This window comes from Malus sylvestris, chromosome 6 (assembly GCF_916048215.2).
Source record: "Malus sylvestris chromosome 6, drMalSylv7.2, whole genome shotgun sequence".
Lineage (NCBI taxonomy): Eukaryota > Viridiplantae > Streptophyta > Magnoliopsida > Rosales > Rosaceae > Malus > Malus sylvestris.
The window spans coordinates 28,147,022-28,167,957 of NC_062265.1; the positions used below are offsets into that span (position 1 = coordinate 28,147,022).

A 20,936-nucleotide genomic window follows, 5' to 3' on the forward strand; every position below is an offset into this window, starting at 1 on the left:
TTTGATGAAACTATTCATCAACCGATAACAGCAATATACTAATATTTTAATATTGTTTTATGGAGGTTGAATTGTGCAAACTGATAATTTTGGTTTTTATACACTTGATATCTGAGAACATTCTCAAATTCTTTTTAAAAAATTGAATTTTAAACTTTTTAGTTTATCTATGAATTGTATGCAATGTCAAGTGACTTATACAGTGTTGGCCCTTTAATTTGAATTTATTTGTTCAGATTTTAAGAGCAAAATTACAGTCGGCAGAAATTTTTTAATAAAGTTTTAGAATATACCATTTCTTCACTTCCGTATACTGTTTGTAAATAGGAGGAAATCTTTTTTTCCAATATATGGAACATTGGCTGCAGTTAGTGGATCTCTATTTCTCATTTTGGAAATCCATTGTATCTCATTTTGGTTTCTGTTGATAGTGAAATTGGATTTACTCTCATCTCAATGATGGAATGTACGTTATTGGAAAATTTTAGAGGTTAGAAAAGAATTTAGAATCCGTTGATGCACAAAACTGGAAGTCTTGGAATAACGTAAATCCGACCGTGAATCTGCAAGAAATGTAAATAACACAAGATGTATCGTGGTTCACCCCAAGGTTTGGGCTACGTTCACACTGATTATGTATTTATCTGAGGGAAAGAGAGCTCTGAGAGTGAGAGCTTTGAGAGGGTGAGGAGCCTTAGGAATTGGCCTCTTCCAATTGTGAGGGTGAAGGATCCTTTTATAGAATAAGGACTCCTCACTTATTACATATTTGCCAATTCTTTTATTACATAATTACATTTAAGTCCTCCGAGTATTTATACGAGGTCTAAATACGAGGCTCTAAATATGGTATAAACAGAATCAATTAGAAAACAATTCACAAACTTCATTTGGTGTAAAGTGAACCATTATAGTTAAGGAGACTCGACCAAAATCCTTACCTCTCATTCCTTTTATTTAATCCCTTCACACACTTATATAATCATTTTTTTTCTCTCGAATATTTTTTTATAATATTTTTTTTAGTAATAGTAGTAGTCGTGTAGTGTCGGTTTCCTTAAGCTTTCGATCCAACCCATGTAGCGAGCTTTAGGTCAATGACTCCCAAACCACTAGGGATTCAGGGCACTAGGTGTAGAACACCCCTAAGGACTTATTAACTCGAGCTGAAAAGGCTACGAAACCAACTAATCATCTTGCCCCATGCCAAAACTCTACCGTTTGACGCGAGAATCATTGCTAATTAGCAGGACTGACCCGGTTACTAAGCAAAGCCTCGGGTGGAACAATTATTACTTTATAACACATACTAACTTTATTTTCTATATAACAAAAATTAAAATGCATTTAGACAAAAAGTAAGTGCTTCAATCTCACTTCCCGATGTTGGTGTAAATGTGCAAATTTCAAAGTATAATTCATGAATTAGTGTCTAAGCAATAATAAATAGAAAAGACTTTAATATGAGATAATCTTCAATCATGTTCATTTGTTGTAACGTTTAAAATAATCTATGAATATTAACTAAGAAAAATGAAAAAATTTAATTGACACAAACATTGAAGTCCTAACACTTTACTTTCCCACCCCCAAACTTATATCACACATTATCCTCAGGTGTGGAAAATAAAATAAAGAAAAAGAAATTGACAAAAGAAAATAAACTAGATAAAAACAACCTAAACTCAAATAAATAAACTACACTAAAGAAAAACATGAAACGAAAACGAAAAAAAACTAAAAGAAACGGAACTAACAGAAAAACAAAATAATTTAGAAAAAAAAAAACAAAATAAAGAAAGAGATAACCTGGGGTTTCGAACTCAGGAGGATGATGGACAAAAGGTGCTGAGCTTCTCACGGGCTGAATGATGAGCCAATATTGATGGCAGCCTATAGAGAAAGCCTTGGAAGAATTTGATCTGGGCCGCGAGAAACAAACAGGCCGACATAAGGCAGCCCACTTGTCAGCTCACACACAAGCCACACGCGTGCACAAGAAACCCTAGCCGCCTTAATCCAACATTGGATGCTCTTTATGCACTTGCCTCGAGCCCAGAGCCTCTCTGTCCCCCCATTTTCAAAATAGTCCTTTCATCTTCAGACACGGAATGCACGCGATTTAGACACGTGGCATGGATCCGTGCAATTAACTCCTTAGGTTCCCATAACACATGCATCTTATCCACCCGTTTTCATTTCCGCCACTCTCCCTCTCTAGAAAATCCGAAAAGAGCTCCCGGTTCCCCAATCTCAAGCCGAGCGCCCATTTGTACAACCATCCATTTCATAGCAACTAAATCCAAGCTCTGCATCCGTGTCTCTCTAACCCATCCATGATCCATGATGGAGCGAGCTGAAAAACTGCGTTTTTGTCCGTATGAGGTTCCCCGAACATGCAAATCGGAGGAAAACAACAAGATAAACCCTCCCGATTTGCCAGCTCCGAGAGCGCAGAGGTCATCAAGTTTCCCCCAAACTTGCAATCACAGATCCGGCCTACACCTCAGGTAAACAAAAATTGACCCTCATTTCCTTTAATCTTCTAATGTACAACACAATCTGCCACAATGCATGTGTTGGATCCGTTGATTTCGTAATACACACCCCACGGATTTAAACCGAGCTCAAAGCGGAGAGTTGGTTTTGTAGGAAAAAAAAAATTCATATTTGTGGTCTGCATGAGACAAAGGAAAGGATGTCCTCTCGGAGATACAAAGGAAAGGATGTCCTCTCGGAGATCACAGATCTGAGCAAACATAAGGTATAAAACACTTATAATTTCAAGCATGTGTACTGATCTGCAAAACATAGCTGTCTTTATCTGTATTTGCTCATCTCATTTTTTTTTTCTGTGCAGGACACACGGATCCATTGTACAGCCGAGAGATAGGAAATATTGAATGTTCGTAATCTTGTAGTCGGCAGTATCAATATTTTTCGCCCTGATTTTATCAAAAAACGGTAAGTACAAATATTCGTGTGCATCACTTGCACCCGATCCATCATTGTAAATAGTAGTATAATGCAACTCCCTAGCACCGCGTCTAATCCCAACTATTGGACATTTACAACTAGTTTTTTTTGCATTCTTTGTCATGGTTGAAATCAGGGACATAATAAAAAATGTGGCTGCTTAGAACTCCATCTTCTATATAGCATAAATATGTTGAAAATGCAAACTTGTCATGATCTTGGTTTACAAAGGCAGTTCCACTACCAGTAAGTGCTTCCATTGATGCATTATTTGTTTCCTTACACTTTAAATTCTCAATTAAATTTTCTGTTCCTCCAAAGTCACCGCACACCAAACCAACAATAGGTGGTTTTTTTCGAGAATTGTTTGAATTTTAAGGTCATCGCCTATTACTGAAGAAAAAAAAATACAAAATACATATCTACAGACATTGAAAATAAAAAAGAATAGTGGATTAATCGAAAATAATCCACTATTGTTTTTAATTTTTTGTGTCTTTAAATGTGAATTTTGTATATTTTTTCTTCTTCTGTAATATGCGATAATCTTAAAATTTAAATCATTCTCGAAAACCAACTATTGTTGGTTTGGTGTGCGATGACTTTGGAGGAACGGAGAATTTAGTTGAGAATTTAAAGTCTAAGGCAACAAATAATGCCTTAGACAGTGGATTAATGGAAGCACTTGCTGACAGTGGAACTGTCTTTGTAAACCAAGATGCAGGGATGCATTTTCAACATATATATGCTACATAGAAGATGGATTTCCAAGCGGCCACATTCTTTATTATGTTCTTGTTTTGAACCATGACAAAGAACGTAAAGAAGATTATAGTTGTAAGTGTTAAATAGTTGGGATTAGATGCGGTTCTCGGGAGTTGCATTATGCTGTTGTTTACAATGATGGATCATGTGGAAGTGATGCACACGATCATTTGTATTTACTGTTTTCTGATGGAATGAGGGAGAAAAATGTTGATACTGCCGACGATTATGAACATTAAAAGAAAATTGAAGATGAATTTGAACCAAGCGAAGGATCACCCGCTTTTCTATGTTGTTGTGGACCCACGTATGTCTTGGAATAATTAAGCTAGGTAGCCCTGTTGTCATCGTGGATGTGTACATTTTGTTGTTGGGTGTTTGATTTGGTTGTCCTTTGCATGCACTCGCCTTGGAATATCACATCTGTGTAGTGCCTATTAATTTGGATCAATGATTTGATTGGCTTGTACTAGTGTTGTTTTGCTTCAAGGGTGTGCGTGTGTTTTTTAATCGACGGATGTAGTGAACGATTCACATACACCTTGCCCTCGAGCAGGCAAGCTTCTGCATTCTCGAGTTGTTGGTCTTTTGAGTTTTGTGGATATTTTGTTTAAGTAATGGTTGTTGTCGATTGTTAGTTTTGAGTCCGTTTCCAAAACCAAAAATGGTGGTTAATTGTGCCAAATTGAATATTAAGGTGCCTGCAGGTTTTAATGAAGTTTTAGAACATACTACTTTATTTTAGTATACTGTTTGTGCTTAACGGCTCTACACATGGCTAAGAGTTGGATGAAATATTAGATCATGCTGAAGCTAATCTTGCTTCCAGCTGCATAGCAGATATTGGATGTATGACGTCCCTTGAGCAATCATTTTTCCAATATATGGAACGTTGGTTGCGGTTACTGGATCCCTATTTCACATTTCATTTTGGATATGGATTGTTTCTCACTTTGGCTTGTATGGTGGATTTGGATTTACTCTCATCTCAATCAAGGTCCTTTGTTATCTTATCTTAGCTTATAATATATGTACGTTTAGGTGTAACTCCCCGTAATGTTCCCCGCAGATATATCTCTATCCTTAAGTCATTTTGAGTTCATTAAGGTATTTATGTTCTTTTTCAATATATATTTGTCTCTGGGTCCTTGGATTTCTCAAATTTGGACAGATCTTTGTGCTATTTTGGTTGTGACTTAGTTTCTCCAGACAAGGCTACTCTTACTCATCCTCGAGTTTGAGTGATCAATGAGTGTAGCTTTCCTTGATCAGCAAGTCTAGCTTTTGACTTTAGCAGGTTTTTAGAATTGACAAAAGTTTTGTGAGTTTTATGCTGAACGTGCTTGAGATCAATGGGAGGAAGGCAGAGGAACCGTAGCTCTGTCAGCTCATCGCTGTTGGTTTTGTTTGAATTTTGATTAAACATAGGCTTTCGATATCTGAGTTTTGGGGGAGAACAACAGCACAACCAAAGTATTTTTGTCACTTTCCCTTTGTATCTTATCTATCTTTGGCTATGGATACTTGTGTTGGTAATCATAAATCACAAAACTATAAAAAAAAGTATCTTTTGTCATGTGAATTATGTTTTATTGTATGTGATCTTACTTTTTTGTATGTCCTATTTAGTCACACAATTAAACTAATAACAAAATTAAATAAAAAAAATAAATAGTTACAGAATCATACTGCAGAAGTGGGGTGCTTAATTTAAACACACAATTTGATATGAATGATTTTAATTGAGATTAGTATAGGAGTTATATGATGAATAGTTTCACCCAAAAGCACTCGCTATAATTGTTAAGCGAAAATAGATACCACCTTCAAAGCTAGGTACAAGCAGCAACCAAAAAAAAATATACTAGCCTTGTTCAAAAAAAAAATATATATATATATATTAGCCAACCATGGACCATTTAGTGTCTTACAATCAAATCCTACTTTTATTTATCAAACTCTAAACCTACAACCTACACCATTGGATCCTACTTTGATTTTACCACTAAACTTGAATCAAACCCTTCAAACGTTGTGATCTTTTCTGTCAATGATTTCAAGAAGCCTCTTGAAGCCTTTGCCATGTAATTTTTTTTTTCTGCGAACATTGCGATCTTTCTTTGAGAACTTTGTTGACTTGAATCCATTATAAGTCATTTTTCTCTCACATATTCAATTTAAGAAGTTTTATATGAGACGAACTTGTCGATTCACAGGCTAGGGATGCGTCAACATCGTTTTCTTCCTTCAATGTTAACCGATTAAGACAAAAGTCTTCTTCCAATAGGGTAGCACGATATCCTTCATATTTCACATTTTCTCATACAAACTTGTAAACGCATAAAAGTTCACACATAAAGGTTTGTTTTTTTTGTACTTTTATACGTTTACAAGGTTTTGTATGAAAATATGAAGGATATTGTGTGATCCTGTTGAAACCTTTGTCCACATCGCTTAACGTTAAAGAAAAAAAAAATGTTAATGCAACTCTTGCCTATGCATCGAATTCGCCTCATATGAAACTTCTTGAATTGAATATGAAAAATGACTTATGAGGAATTTAAGTTAACCAAGTTTTTAAAGGAAGAAATCACAATATTTGTAGACATGGAAAAGATTTACATGGCAAAGCCTTCGAAAGACTTCTTGAAATCATGTACATAAAAAATCACAACGTTTGATTCAAATTTAGTGGTAAAATTAAAGTAAGATTCAGTGATGTAGGCTTAGAGTTTGGTAAATAAAAGTACAATTTGGTTATAAAACACGTAATTTGTTTTATGGTTGGTTGATATATACTTTGTTGTTGTTGAATGTACTTAGGAGGCGGGATGCGTTTTAATTGATAATTATAGTTGATTTTGGATGAACTGTTCATGAATTGATAACAACCATACTAAATTCATTTTAAATTGTATGAAAGTGTTCCAAAATTATACTTAAATTTGAATAGTATTATTTAATTATATAGGTCTTCATTAGATAAATTATTATTCCCAAACAAAAAGGATGACTGAAAACAATACAGTTATGGGCCGTTTGATCATTTAGTTTTGAGTTTTCATTTTTCTGAAAACAAATGCTGAACTGAAATTGAAAGCCAAATTCGGAAATCTGAAGGGGCTGGTTGATATTAATTTAATTAATTTTCGACTTATCGAAAACTGAATACCAATTTGAGAACATACTTTTCAATTCCAATTGACGTTTAGATATCGGACTTAGGAAGACTAGAATATGTTATTTTGGTATCCTTCTGATATGGGTAAAGCTGCAAATGTCCGCTTTCTTCCTGAATGTGTTTTCTACATATTTCACCATGTAAGCTTGAAAACATTGTGCGGTTTGCTGATTACTCTTCTCTGTTCATGTAGAAAAGATGTACTCATTTATCTTAAAAGTTATTGTTTCTTGATTTTGTTATGGAGATTGAATTGTGCAAACTGCTAATTTTGGTATACTGTAATACAACTTCATATCTGGAACATAAATTTCATCTTGCTTCTCAAATTTTTTGAATCTGTCCACTTCTTTAAAGAATTGAATTTTAAACTTCTTAGCTTATCTATGAACTGTATGCAAGTTCAAGTGAATTATTTAGTGTTGGCCATTTCGAATTTATTTGTTCAGATTTGAAGTGCAAGATTACAGTCGGCAGGAAATTTTTGAATATACCATTTCTTCATTTTCGTATACTGTTTGTATCTGTTTGATGGTGCAAGTAGGGGTGGTATTGGTACGATTACCATACCAAAACCCATGTACCAATTACCATACCAAACTTTTGGTATGACAAAATCTATTATTATTACCGTGCCAAACTTTTGGTATACTGAATTTCGGTATGCCAAATAGTTTGGTTGGCATAGTATGGTAATGGTAATTACCACTTTGTTTTGGACCAAAATTTGATTATTCTCCCCAATCCAATTCAAGGCCCAAACGTGTTTTGGCCACTCGCTTTAGGTTTCTAAAACTTTTTTATTTAATTATGAGAATTTTATAGAAATTCATTTAAGAAACAAGAAGTAAATAGATGGAATAAGTGCTGAAAGAACCCAATATCCCTAAAAAAATAGTACAAAGATTCCTAAATTCCATCTTTACATACTTTAAAATTGTACAAAATTTAACTTGATAGACGAAGCGAGGGAGAAAGACATTCCAATTTGATGTAGGAGAAGATGAGATGGACTTCAGAGAGAGAGAGTCGTCGGAAATGGATCAACACAGATGAAGTCAGTGGCTAGATGAGTGAAAAGATGAAGAGTCGCAACGCAAGAAGGCTTAAGATTTTTTATTTATTGGGAAAGTAGAGGTTAGAGAGTGAGATGATTGGATAAATGACTAGAAAAAAAAAATATAAAGTGCAAATATAATGATAATAATACCTAATTATATATAATTGAATAAATAAATGATATAATATTAATAGTAGTGGTATGGTATGGTATACCACTAGTAATGGTTTTAAATACTATTACCGTACAAAAAATATATGGTACAGTATACCGTACCATTACCAATGGTACAAATATTTTGGCACAACTTTAGTATGGTACAGTTGGTCTGATAATTTGGCAAAAAATTCCACCCTAGTTGCAAGGAGGCTTAGCGTATAAAACATAGCATAATCTGTTTCATTTTAATTTATTATTCAAATTTATTACACGTGAGAGATGACATCATCTTACGGTTCTACAAATGGCTGAAGAGTTAGTGGAGAAGCTAATCTTGTGTCGTTCCTTGAGCAAATCTTTTTTCCAATATATGGAACATTAGCTGCGGTTAGTGGGTCTCTATTTCAGATTTCGTTTTGTATATCAATTGTATCTCACTTTGGCTTGGTTGTTGATATTAGAATTGGATTGACTCTCATCTCTATCATGGTATGTATGTTATTGGAGAATTTAAAGATTGTAGGATTTGGTTAGTGTGGAGATGGAATTTCGGTAATTTATGATGTGCAGAACGTTATACCTTTAAAAAGTAAAGCACTAAATCCCCTTTCAATATTGATATTGGTCTTGCCAATGACTTCTGGTTTGCTTTATTTTTAGCATGCCATCAACAATAACACGAAAGCAGCAGCATGGTGGAATTATGATGACTTCCAGGAATACTTTTGGTTTGTTTCCTTGTCGTTATATTTTGGAAAGATGGTATGATTTCTTTCTGTTTGCATGTGGCATTTGTTTTAATTTTGGGTCATCACTGAAGGGAGAATAACCTCTTGCAATCTAAGTTCATGTGTAACGCCTTGTCATGTTCTAAATCTACAGATATATGTTTCTAACTTAACCCATTTTGAGTTCATAAATGTAATTCTGTTCTTTTTCACTTTATATTTGTCTCATGGTCTCTGGAATTCTCAAATTTGGACAGATCTATGTTGGTCGTTGCCTAATTTCTCTAGACAAGGCTACTCTTACTCATCCTTGAGTTTGAGTGATCAATGAGTGTAGCTTTCCTTGATCGACGAGTCTAGCTTTTTCTTTAGCAGATTTATAGAATTATATGAGAATTCAATTTTATATGTGAAATGTGTTTGGTTGGTTTGGAAATCAGAATGTTTTGAAGGGAATTCTTGTGTTATCGATCCATTGTTTGGTCGTGCGATAGAATTATATCTTTAGTTTCTCTTTGTCATCGTAGTTCAATATGAACATGAGGACATTGTATTCGTCCTGTATTTTTGATATATTGAGTCAGTGTATCAATTGAAAATAACAAAAATTATCATCAACCTTCCATCTTTGCGATAATCATGGCATGATTTGGTCTAAAAAACTGTGTGTTCTTGTTCATGCTCACTAATACTTGGATGGTTGAGAGCCATGGACGGAGCCAATGAAGGCTCACTAGGGGCATATGCCCCCACTCAAGTGGTTCTTTTGTTAAGTTGCAGTTACAATTATATAATACACATGCGTTATTTTAGAAGAAAATATATGTATCTAGTATCCAACATACTTTCATCATGCGTATACTCCATATCAAATATTATATGATCAAAAGTGCTCTTGTTATGTTATTCAAAACGAAAAACCTCACTCTTGTGTAATCATCTATTAATATTTTTCTTATCACTTTGCCCCTTTCCACTACTACACTGAAATTTTTGTAACATTGAAATTGTGATACATCATCATTTGAAATCATCTCTATTATCATATTGGGCATAAGCCATACTATAATAAGATTTTTTTAGTTGATTTTCTGGTTGCCCCACTAAATATTTTTTCTAGCTCCGTCCTTGTTGAGAGCAGCAGTAAATTCAAAGCATATTCTATATTTTATGGTAGAAAGCTATGAAGCACAGACATGGATATGGCGATACGATACGACATGACATATCGAGACGAAAAATCTCTAAAAAGTAGGATATGATACGTGAGAGGTATGACAATTAAAATTATATAATAAAAATATACAAAAACAAAAATATATAATTTAGAACACGGTTTCCTTGAGTGCTTTTTCAACTCTAAAAAAGAGGTAGACCTTCTTTCGTCCTCGTTGATAACACAAGAATTCGATTTCATAATCCGAATTCAAGTTTATTGATTTGTTGGAGATGAAAAATTGGAAATCTAATTCCTTTGATATGTATAGAAGAAGTGTGAGAGTTGTATTCATAGTTTCAATTAGAGTTTAGTTCTTCATATTCATTAGATTTCATACAAAGCTCCGTCTCTTATTAATTTTTTTCCTTTTAATTTCTTATTTGGAAGTGTAAAAGTGTCTTAAAAAGCATGATACGTGTATTCCAAATGTGGGGACGACTCATGTCACAAAAGTAGAGGCTGCTCAAGACTCTCAAACTCAATTCCAGCTTGAGGAGACGAATACTCTTCCAACTTTTCTCAAGGAGGACAATAATCCCACATGCTTAGCTTATGAACTCATAATCAAGCCAGGCACATTTTCCTCTATGCCATCTAGTTGTGCAATTTGCTCAAAGCCTGACCATTGGTATGATATGTGCCCCTGGAGGAAACGGCTCCCATAACTCAGGTTGCAAGGGCTATATAGTAAAGTGGGGACGTGCTGTTTGGCTTAAGTGTGTTTATTGTTTTGAGATTGGTACCCTCATGCTTGCTGACTGCCCGGATTTTAAAAAACTACTTGAAGAAATGGAGGCATGCGCCCTTGCACCCCTGTTTGCTCGATGAGATACCACCTGCTGATAGTAGAAGCTGAGGAGGAATGGGTGCATGTATGCAGCAGCTGTTGAATTATCGGTTCATTTTAGTGCTCTATGTTATACATATGTTGTTGTGGACCCACGTATGTCATGGAATAATTAAGCTAGATATCACTGTTGTCGCGGATATATATACTTTGTTGTTGGGTGTTTTCTGTGTTTTATTTGGCTATCCTTTGCATGCACTCGCCTTGGAATATCGTATCTGTGCTGTGCCTATTAATTTGGATCGACGCTTTGATTTGATTGGCTTGTACTGGTGTTGTTTGCTTCGATGGTGTGCATGTTTTTAATCGACAGTTGTAGTGAATGATTTACATACACCTTGCCCTCGAGCAGGCAAGCTTCTGCATTTCCGAGTCGTTGTTGGACTTTTGAGTTTTGTGGATATTTCGGTAAAGTACTGGTGGTTGGTGTTCATATGGTCCTTCTCTTTCGTTTGTGTCGATTGTTAGTTTTGAGTTCATTTCCAAAACCAAAAATGGTGGTTAATTGTGGCAAAATGACTATTAAAGTGCAGGCAGGAAACTTTTAATGAAGTTTGAGAACATACCAATGTATTAAAAGCGTGAGGCGTGGGCGAGGCGTCCGAGGGATAGCCCAGCCTAGGCGTGAGGCGAAGCCTTATGGGACCTTAAATAACAAAGGATTGCTGAGAAAAACAGAGGAAACATGGACTCTTGGGGTTTTAAAAATAAAAGAAAAACAGACTTGGCCAAAACGACGTCGTTTTGAGTGAAGTCATTTTAAAAACAAAAAATCCATCTCCTTCTTCGCGGTCGTTTTCCTCGTGAAGACGCCGCATAGCTTGCAACCCTAAACCCATATGGCAGAGCTTGAAAACAGAGTAGTTAACTTCGATTTTGGGTCGCACATGGATCTGGGAACGCCCGCCAACCGCCTTTAGGCGCGCCTTAGCCACCTAGTCTCGCCTCTACCCTGCCTCGGCAAGTTTTCGCCCACTCCCACTGGGCAGAGGTGTTATCACTCCTGCCCTGCCTCCAAAGTTATCTAGGCGGGCCTCGAGGCATGTCTTTTAAAACATTGGAACATACCATTTCTTCATTTTCGTATACTGTTTGTACTTACGGCTCTACAGATGGTTAAAGAGTTGGATGAAATATTAGATCATGCTTCCTGCTGCATAGCAGATACTGGATGTATGTCGTTCCTTGTGCTAATCATTTTCCCAATATATGGAACATTGGTTGCGGTTAGTGGGTCTCTATTTCACATTTCATTTTTCCAATAAATGGAACAATGCGACTCTTACTCATCCTCGAGTTTGAGTGATCAATGAGTGTAGCTTTCCTTGATCAACAAATCTAGCTTTCGACTTTATCAGGTTTCTAGAATTAACAAAAGTTTTGTGATTTGGCAGGCCGGCCACTCGTGTAGAACAAGTAGCTATTAAACTGGTATAGTGTTTGTTCTCTTTCTAATACTGAAGTAATCTCAAGTTACGAACGTCCTCACTCTCATAATTTGTTGAAACATATTTGGTTAATTTGGATTGACGTTTTGATTTGATTTGATTTGATTTGTTGAAACATATTTTTTTTATTATTATATAAATACCCAGCCCTTGTTCACATGCACCTTGCCCCTCGACCTGGAGCAGACAAGCTTCTGCATTTTCGAGTCATTGTTGGTCTTTTGAGTTTTGTGGATATTTCGCTTAGGTAATGGTTGTTGGTGTTCATACTGCCTTTCTCTCTCTTTTGTGTTCATTGTTAGTTTTGAGTTCGTTTCCAAAACCAAAAAGGGTTGTGGTTAATTGTGGAACACTGTTACATATTGAGCTGGATTTTTGGAGGCCCATATGATCTTGATATTGGGTTTTTAACATTAGGCAGGATAAGCAAGGCCCATAGAACATTGCTTGTTGCAGACGTTGTCTGTGCTCTGTTACAATTTTCAGACTTATAACTCAATTCTGCAGGGCAGCTGGCATTCATGGTTCCAATGTTGCAAAATTTCCCCAAATGGCAAAAGCCTTCATAATTGTATTGAAGGTGAAAAGTATCTTCTCATTTTATTTTCAAAATATAGTTTGAATATACAACAAAGATACAATTAGTACTGGCAACAAGTAGTACTAGTTATTTGTACTGGCAACAAGTTGTACTAGTTACTGAGTAGAAAGAGATTGAACAGATGATTAAATGTTAAATTCTCGTCTTTATCACATTTAGTTTATGCAAAATAAAATTATCCTTAAGAATATGAAAAGATGCTGCATTTTTGGGCGAGTCGCTTCTTTTGGTTTGTTCCACTTAGAGATTGAGCAAACGATTAAATGTTAAATTCTCGTCTTTATCAATTTAATTTATGCAAAAGAAAAGTATCCTAAAGAATATGAAAAGAGGCTGCGTTTTTGGGCAAGTCGCATTTTGGTTTGTTGAAACACCACTCGTTTCATGAACGAATTGGACAAAAAAAGGCAACCAAATGTTTAATTACCACACATGGGTCCTTAAATTAGAAAGTAAAATTCATATTGATTAGCGTTTCCTATGTGTTCTAATAGTTTTCCACGAAGCATTTACTTGAAGACATGCCTTAGTGAAGCCTTTTTGCTAATGGTATAGAAAAATGCGTAAAAAAAGAATATTTTTTTTTTGGTTATCAATAAGGTCGTATTCAGCTGGGCAAAAAGATATTCAGTAGCTATTTAATTAAACTAGCTCTCACATAAAATCAATGTTTAAAATATCGGTAGAAATATTGATACACAAATTTATAAAAATATAGACAGTTATCGATACCGATTGATTTTGATGGAAATTTAAAATGAAACTTTACAGATTATCAAACATTAATTTCAATGAAATATAAGAATTTCTCCGATATTTAACAGACATCCATTTTGTTGCTCTTCTTTCATTACGAGTAGGCCAAAACAAAATATTAGACAAGGACAATATTTTTGTACTACAATGCGTCCAAAAGGAGTGGACCAATGGGGACTTGCCATGTTACAAACGATCACACATGCAAACAATTTCAAAACCAGAAAAGTTCGATGTGCTGGTCCACGTGGCAATAAAGGGTGAAAAAGATACATTATTTGTGTTCCCACATCAATCCGCAACAAATGTTTGCTCTTGCAAAGCTTGTCTATTGGCATATAACTCTGGAGAGCAGAGTGAGGCAGCAACATAAATGAAACTAGCATTTTTTCATACTTTTTCTGCTCCAAACCAGTATCTCATTAAATCGTTTGAAATTTTTTTCAAAAAAATTTCACACGAAGAGCTTCAGAACTTCATTTGGGATTTGTTAGCACTGTAAGTTTTGTTCTCTTTCTTTTTTGGAATATGTTTTCATGGTTGTACCTTCTTGCTATGTTTACACAATGCATCCTCTTCCATAGCAAATGCCATAGGAATGGTATTATCCACATAACCCACCAATCCTATTCCTTTTGATATGGAAGAAGAAAGATGATGAATTGTGTAAACATAGCAAGAAGGTACAACCATAAAAAAAATGAAAACATATTCCAAAAAAAAAAAGAACAAAACTTAAAATGCAGACAAATCACAATCCCAAATGAAGTTCTAAAGCTCTTCGTGTGAAATTTTTTTCCAAAAAATTTCAAACGATTTAATGAGATACTGGTTTAGAGAAAAAAAAAGTATGAAAAAATGCTGGTTTCATTTATGTTGCTGTTTTATTTATGTTCCAAGCTTTGAGATATACAAAGAGAAGAAGAAAACATTTTGTGACAGCCAAATTCCTCGTAGAAAAATTTGGCCAATGCAGAAATTGTGGGTGTTAAATACAAGGTTTAAGTCAGTTCAACAAAAAGACACTAACCTCGCTGGAAGAGTATTTGATTACAAAGATTTATTCACATAGAAGGCCAAATATGAAGGATTCAACCACTCATTTGAAACGCATAATTGATAAACATCTCATTCCCTACCTACTTTTGCCCTGTGATGCTGCTAGTGAGTGGTTGACTAAGAAAACAAGTGACGTAATCATCAATTCCTTTCTCTACGTCAAGCTATAGACGTTAACTAAAGTACTTATTAGGAGGCAACCCCATTTTTCTAAAGTCTTTTCATTTTATTTTCTTCCTTTTAGTCTTTATTGTTGTTGTTGTTGTAGTCTTTATCACAAATCTAAAAATAAATAAAAAAATATAGAAAAACACAAAAACATTAATTGTTTTTAGTTAATCAGTATTTTATCTTGGGTTTTATTCTAATTAGATTTTTAATGTGTGTTTTTGCAGGTTGCATTCGGATTTGATTGGCCCTAAATATCCACATCGCGCACATTCATCTGAATCATGCATTCAGAATTTATACATTCAACTCAGCACATCAGCACTCACCATCATTCATCATTAACGATAAGTGCAGAAAATTAATCGAATGCAGAAATATGCACAGGCAGTGTCCCAGACATACTCACGGTGGGGTTGGTGATGAAGTCCCTTGCATTGCTTGGCACCCCCTCTCACTCAATCACTCCCTCGCATTTTATATAAAATATTATTACATACAAGTTTGGGGGTGGGATCCAAGCAACATAGAAGGGAGCACAGCTTTGCGAGCAAATCAAGGATCCAGTAGGACAGAGACCACATTGGATGCAAGGAAACTGATTCAACTCCTAGCACTAATCTGGGATGCATGCACCAAAAACTGAGTCACGGAGGTGCAGCGCACAGACTTTCACAAATCCAGGGACTAAGTTCAATAGATCTATATCGAAAAATAGTTTTCCGGGTTGAGGATTTATACCTGTATTTTTTAGATCTGTGGACATTGAGGTTGCCGCTGTTCATTTTTCTGCGGATCGCGAGTTTGTCGTCTGCAACACAAGCTCGCGGACATGCAAATATATTAGACTCGGATTTCACTATTGCATTTGGGCTGGAAATAAAAAGTTAATGAGCAGAGAAGAGATGGATGCGTTTTACCTTTGTGAGTCGGCAAACCGTGATGGCTGAAATAGGTGAGCTGGGCTCAGCTCTGAGGGTTTTGTTGAAGGCAGAGGGTTGCAGAAATGGTGGATGAGTGAGGCGCGGCTGAGGGTGTTTGTGTTGTGGTTGTGGATGAGAGAAGCGAGATAAATGCAAGGACTAAGGAGGGTAGAGAGATGAGTTGAGAGAGATGCTAGAGAAAAGATGAGATGAAAGAGATGCTCTCCAACGGCAGCTTGTTGGAAATGAGACAAGGGAGCTGATAACTCGGTTTAAATAGTGAATTGCTAGGTTTCTTGTTACGTGAGAGCAATTCCACCCATGGAGCCCTTCCCCCTCGCAATCCACTATTCAATCCACCCTATTAAACAGTAACTGCCTTAAATGAATAGTAACTACCATTAATGAACAGTAATTGCCATTTACATCTCCACCCTTGCAACCCTCCCCCTGGCAATAAGCAATTAAAATAATAGTTTTTTTTGTTTGTTTAAATAATAAAAAACCCTCTCTCTCTGACACAAAAAAAAAAAAAACAATTACAAAGCCCTCGGGCCACAGGCCCGTCGACTTCCCACCCCCCCTTCGCTCGGCCTCCCACCCTCACTCGGGCCCTTCCTCGCTGGAGCTGCTCCCACCGGCCCTCAGGCCCTTTCTCCTCCCCTGTTGCCCGAGCAACCAGCATCCGCTGGAGTTGCTCTGAAGGCTTGCACGTGTGAGGCTCAGCACCTCTGTTGCTTCTTGGTCACGAGTTCGATCCCAGCGCCTGGCAAATTTGTGCCTTATTTTTCTGTTTTGTTTCCAGCGCCTTTCCCATGGCTCCAGGTATCCAGTTCGAATCCAGGTGACTCCATTCCTTTTTCTTCTTTTCTTTCTGTTTTATTATTTGTTTATTTTAAATTATTTGTTTCGTTTATGCTTTTCCCTTCTTCTAGTTTATTTATTTTAGGCTTTCGTTTTATCTTTTACCGTTTTTCTTTTTGTTTTGTATTTATTTTCCACACCTTGAGGACAATGTGTGATTTAAGTTTGGGAGTGGGAAATAAGAAATTTTAGGTTTTTAATTTTTGTGTCAAGTTAGAAATTTTCATTCTTTTTAAGTTAATATCTATAAATTATTTTAAACGTTAGAACAAATGGACATGATGAAGGTTAATCCCACATTAGAGTCTTTTCTTTTTATCGTTGTTTAGACACTAATTCATGAGTTATACTTTGAAAATTTGCACATTCACATCAACATGGTTTGTGGGGAGTGAAATTGAAACACTTGCATTTCGTGTAAGTAATTTTTAATTTTTGTTATAAATAAAGTAATAATTGTTCCACCCAAGACTTTGCTTAATAACCGGACCAGTCCTACCTGATCAACAGTGATTCTCGCGTCACACGGTAGAGTCTTGGTATGGGACAGGGTGGTTAGTTGGTTTCGTAGCCTTTTCAGCTCGAGTAAATAAGTCCTTAGGGGTGTTCTACACCTAGTGCCCTAAAGCCTTTATGGTTTGGGAGTCATTGACCTAAAACTCGCTACATGAGTTGGATAGAAAGCTTAAGGGAACTGGCATTGCATGACTACTACTATTACTGGAAAAAAAAATGGAAAAGAAGAAAAAAAAATCGAAAAAAAAAAGAAGCTATATTTAATTTTAGTATGTGTGAAATAAAGAAGGACAAGAGGTAACGGTTTTAGTTGAGTCTCCTTAGCTATGTTGGTTCACTTTACATGAAAAGAAGTTCATGAATTCTTTTCTAATTGATTCTAAATGGCTTAGATTCTGTAGTGGGATTAGTTAGAACTTTTGAAAATATGTTTTAATTTTTAACGTTTTCTATGGATTGCAACTTGAAGATGAAAGTTTTGTCTTATTCAAGTTTTAGTTTTCAAGTTTGTTAGTTTTAGTTTTAGTTTTTGAGTTTTGTTTTGCTTGAGGACAAGCAAAAAGCTAAGTTTGGGGGTATTTGATGAGTCCATATTTTAATATATATTTTACCCTAATCTTAGTATTAATTTATTGGTTATTTTGTGAGATTTTGATAATGTGGATTATATTTTTAATATAGGACATTCAACTTTCTCTGGAGCAAAAAGTAGTCAAACGGATGAATTTTGGAGTGATTCCAATTGGAAGATGTTCGTGAGTCTGTTGACTTGATCGTATCAAAGTTTCATAATTTTATACCAAGCGGTTTATGTATTGTGATGAAAGAAATAAAGGAGCAGCGTACAGTGCTATCAAAGTGACTTTTTGGGCTTGTTTGGGCTTTTTTGGCGTCCAAGATGGTGTCTGTTGGGTTCGAGGTCTTCTGCAATTATGTTCGGGACATCTCAAGCTTTAAATCTAGCTGTTTTGGAGCCTTGAAGATAAAAAACGTGGCTGTTTTGAGGCTGTGCAGATTTTGGGGGAATTTTCCTAGTCAATTTAGGATTATGTTTCATAATCTATTTTAATTTATTTGGTTTCCTAGTATTATTCTAAGACATTTTCTAGGTAGGGTTTTATTTTCTAGTAGTATAAATAAGGCTTTTAGCCATTAGGGTTTAGAGAGGGGAAAGAAGAGAACGCACGCACACTTTAGAGAGCTTTTGGATTCAAGTTTATTTTCAAGGTGCTTTCTATCCTTATTTTTAATAATATTTTATTTTATGATTGTTAGTAACTAATTTCCGTTTGCTAGGGCGAGGCCACGAGCCTTAGTAAGAATATGTAGTTTCTGTTGGAAAATATTAGTAGTTAGGTTTACTTTAATGTTTTGTTTTCTGGGCTTAGCCCGTTAGCATTAGGGTTTAGGATTAGTTTATTATAAATAGAGTGATTTGTTATTCATTAGATATCAAGCTATTCAAAATGTAGTCTCTTAGGGTTTTGTAGCCGTTCCGGCATTCTCAGTTTGTTCAATAAAATTCCTATTATTTTGTTAGTCTCGTTCGTTGCGCACTCTGATATTCAACTTGGTATCAGAGCAGGTTTGATCCTTCGGGATTTAATCTGTTCTTCTTGATAGGTATCCATGTTGTTTGTTTGATAATAGTTTTCAGTGTTTGTTTTGAAAAGAAAAAAAAATTGATTATGTTTGCTCGGACGACCCACCAGAATCTGCCCCACTTCCGCTGCATCGTCACCCAGCCATCAGCCTTCATACCAGGTCTGCAACTAGAAACCCAGCACATCTGTTGTTCGTATCCAACACCAGCCGCATCACCACACCGTTTCCTGCACTGCATCCGCACCCTTTGATCGGACCTGCACCACTTGCACCTCCGCACCAGACCCATGAAATCGTCTACCCACCACTGACTGCGTTGCCTTCGCACCGTACCCGCATCCTCGCCGCCACTTTGATTCGCACTTCATCGCCTCTGCTATCCTATCGCGTCAAGAATCCCATAATTGAGATCCCATACTGCACTTGGATTTGTTTTCTCTGGAGAACACTGCCCAGATAGAAGAAGAGAATAAGGAAACAGAAGCCGAAAAATAGAAGAAGAAAAAATGAAAAAAAAGGAAAAGAAAGAAAAAAAATTGCTGTTGGTTTAGGCCCACACGGGCAGAGAAAAAAAAAGTTATGGTTAAGTTTGTTTGAAGGCCCACACAAATTGGTGGCGTTGTTCGTTTGTTGCTACAATTGAGATATGAAAATCTCGTCCGTTTAGTGACGGGTTCTTTCCATACTCTCAACTCTAGTCAGTCGGAACCACAATCAGTTTGCCAGCAAGAATCAAGTCAAGTTTGCTAGTCAAGTCAAGTTCGCAAGTTCACCAGTTCGCAAGTCAAGTCAAGTCAAGTTTGCATACCTGCCTGTCTGTCTGTCCGCGTTGCGGAGCCTGCCTGTCTGTCTGTCCGCGTTGCGGCGGAGCCTGCCTGTCTGTCTGTCCGCCTAACGGAGCCAGTCCGCATCTGCTTGTTTGCAAACCCATGTCGTATACCGCCATGAGTTTGACGGGGGGTGTTGGAAAATATTAGTATTTAGGTTTACTTTAATGTTTTGTTTTCTGGGCTTAGCCCGTTAGCATTAGGGTTTAGGATTAGTTTATTATAAATAGAGTGCTTTGTTATTCATTAGATATCAAGCTATTCAAAATGTAGTCTCTTAGGGTTTTGTAGCCGTTTCGGCATTCTCAGTTTGTTCAATAAAATTCCTATTATTTTGTTAGTCTCGTTCGTTGCGCACTCTGATATTCAACTGTTTCTTTTCAATTTGCTTATGATATTTTGCATGCATGTTTGAATTATTAATCACCGGTAGAAACTGTCTAATTTTCTTAATGCTTAGCTACCATTAGGATCTTTAGAAAAGTAATTTGATGCAATTTTGGTCAGAGGTCGATCCCTGAAATTGACGAAGGCTTCTTGTGATTAATATGTGCAAGTTCACTTAGGATGAATACCACGTCTTAAAGGTTGTATGATTTTTTCAAAAGGTTTCACAAAGCTTAATGAGTCATGCATGTTTAGATTTGATCTGAATACCACAGACGGATTGCATGTTTAATATACGCTCTATGTTAGGGGTCCAAGTAGGCATATATTAGAAAAACCTAACCTTCAAAATATGCATGTGTAATTCATAAGTAATTGGAAGAACTATATAAGATTGTTAAGGTGACGGCGGAACCCGAGGCTTTTACAATTTAATTTTCAAAAACTATTTTCTTTTAGTTTATTTTATTTTATCACTTTATTTAATTATTTTCTATTAAATTCGTTTTTATTATTTGAAATAACAAAATCAACTTTTTCTCAAACTTTGTTTTAAGTAATTAATTAAGATTTGATTTGATACAAATTATTCATTCAATCCATGTGGAGAACGACCTTACTAGAGCCATCTATACTCCAATTACCTTGTACTCTTACAAGTATTTTAAGTGTTTTTATCTCTACTCTTGTAGGTGGTAAAATCCCTATCACAATCTTTACTCTGAACATAGCACTACAGATAGAGAGAAAAATAGCAAAAAAATTCTTAAATCCTAAATTTTGAAAAATCACAAACTTTCAAATCAACTACGGGCCAAGAACCATGGCGCTTACGTGCTTTTGTCGA

At 35.9% G+C, this 20,936-nt stretch overlaps 1 protein-coding gene and 1 long non-coding RNA gene across 2 annotated transcripts; one reads left to right on the forward strand and one right to left on the reverse strand.

Annotated features, from left to right (window-relative positions):
- The first annotated feature begins 2,178 nt into the window (after window positions 1-2,178).
- Window positions 2,179-4,459, forward strand: LOC126627283 (uncharacterized). The gene is made up of 3 exons (XM_050296754.1): window positions 2,179-2,510; window positions 2,653-2,764; window positions 2,861-4,459. Exons 1-3 carry the CDS (start codon window positions 2,344-2,346, stop codon window positions 2,891-2,893), a joined length of 312 nt encoding a protein of 103 aa, XP_050152711.1. The 5' UTR covers window positions 2,179-2,343; the 3' UTR covers window positions 2,894-4,459.
- Window positions 4,460-15,239: 10,780 nt separating this feature from the next.
- On the reverse strand, window positions 15,240-15,778 carry LOC126627299 (uncharacterized). Its single transcript, XR_007624966.1, has 2 exons — window positions 15,709-15,778; window positions 15,240-15,588 (listed from the first exon to the last, which is right to left on the reverse strand). It is a non-coding gene; the product is annotated as an uncharacterized LOC126627299 (long non-coding RNA).
- Between the last annotated feature and the right edge of the window lie 5,158 nt (window positions 15,779-20,936).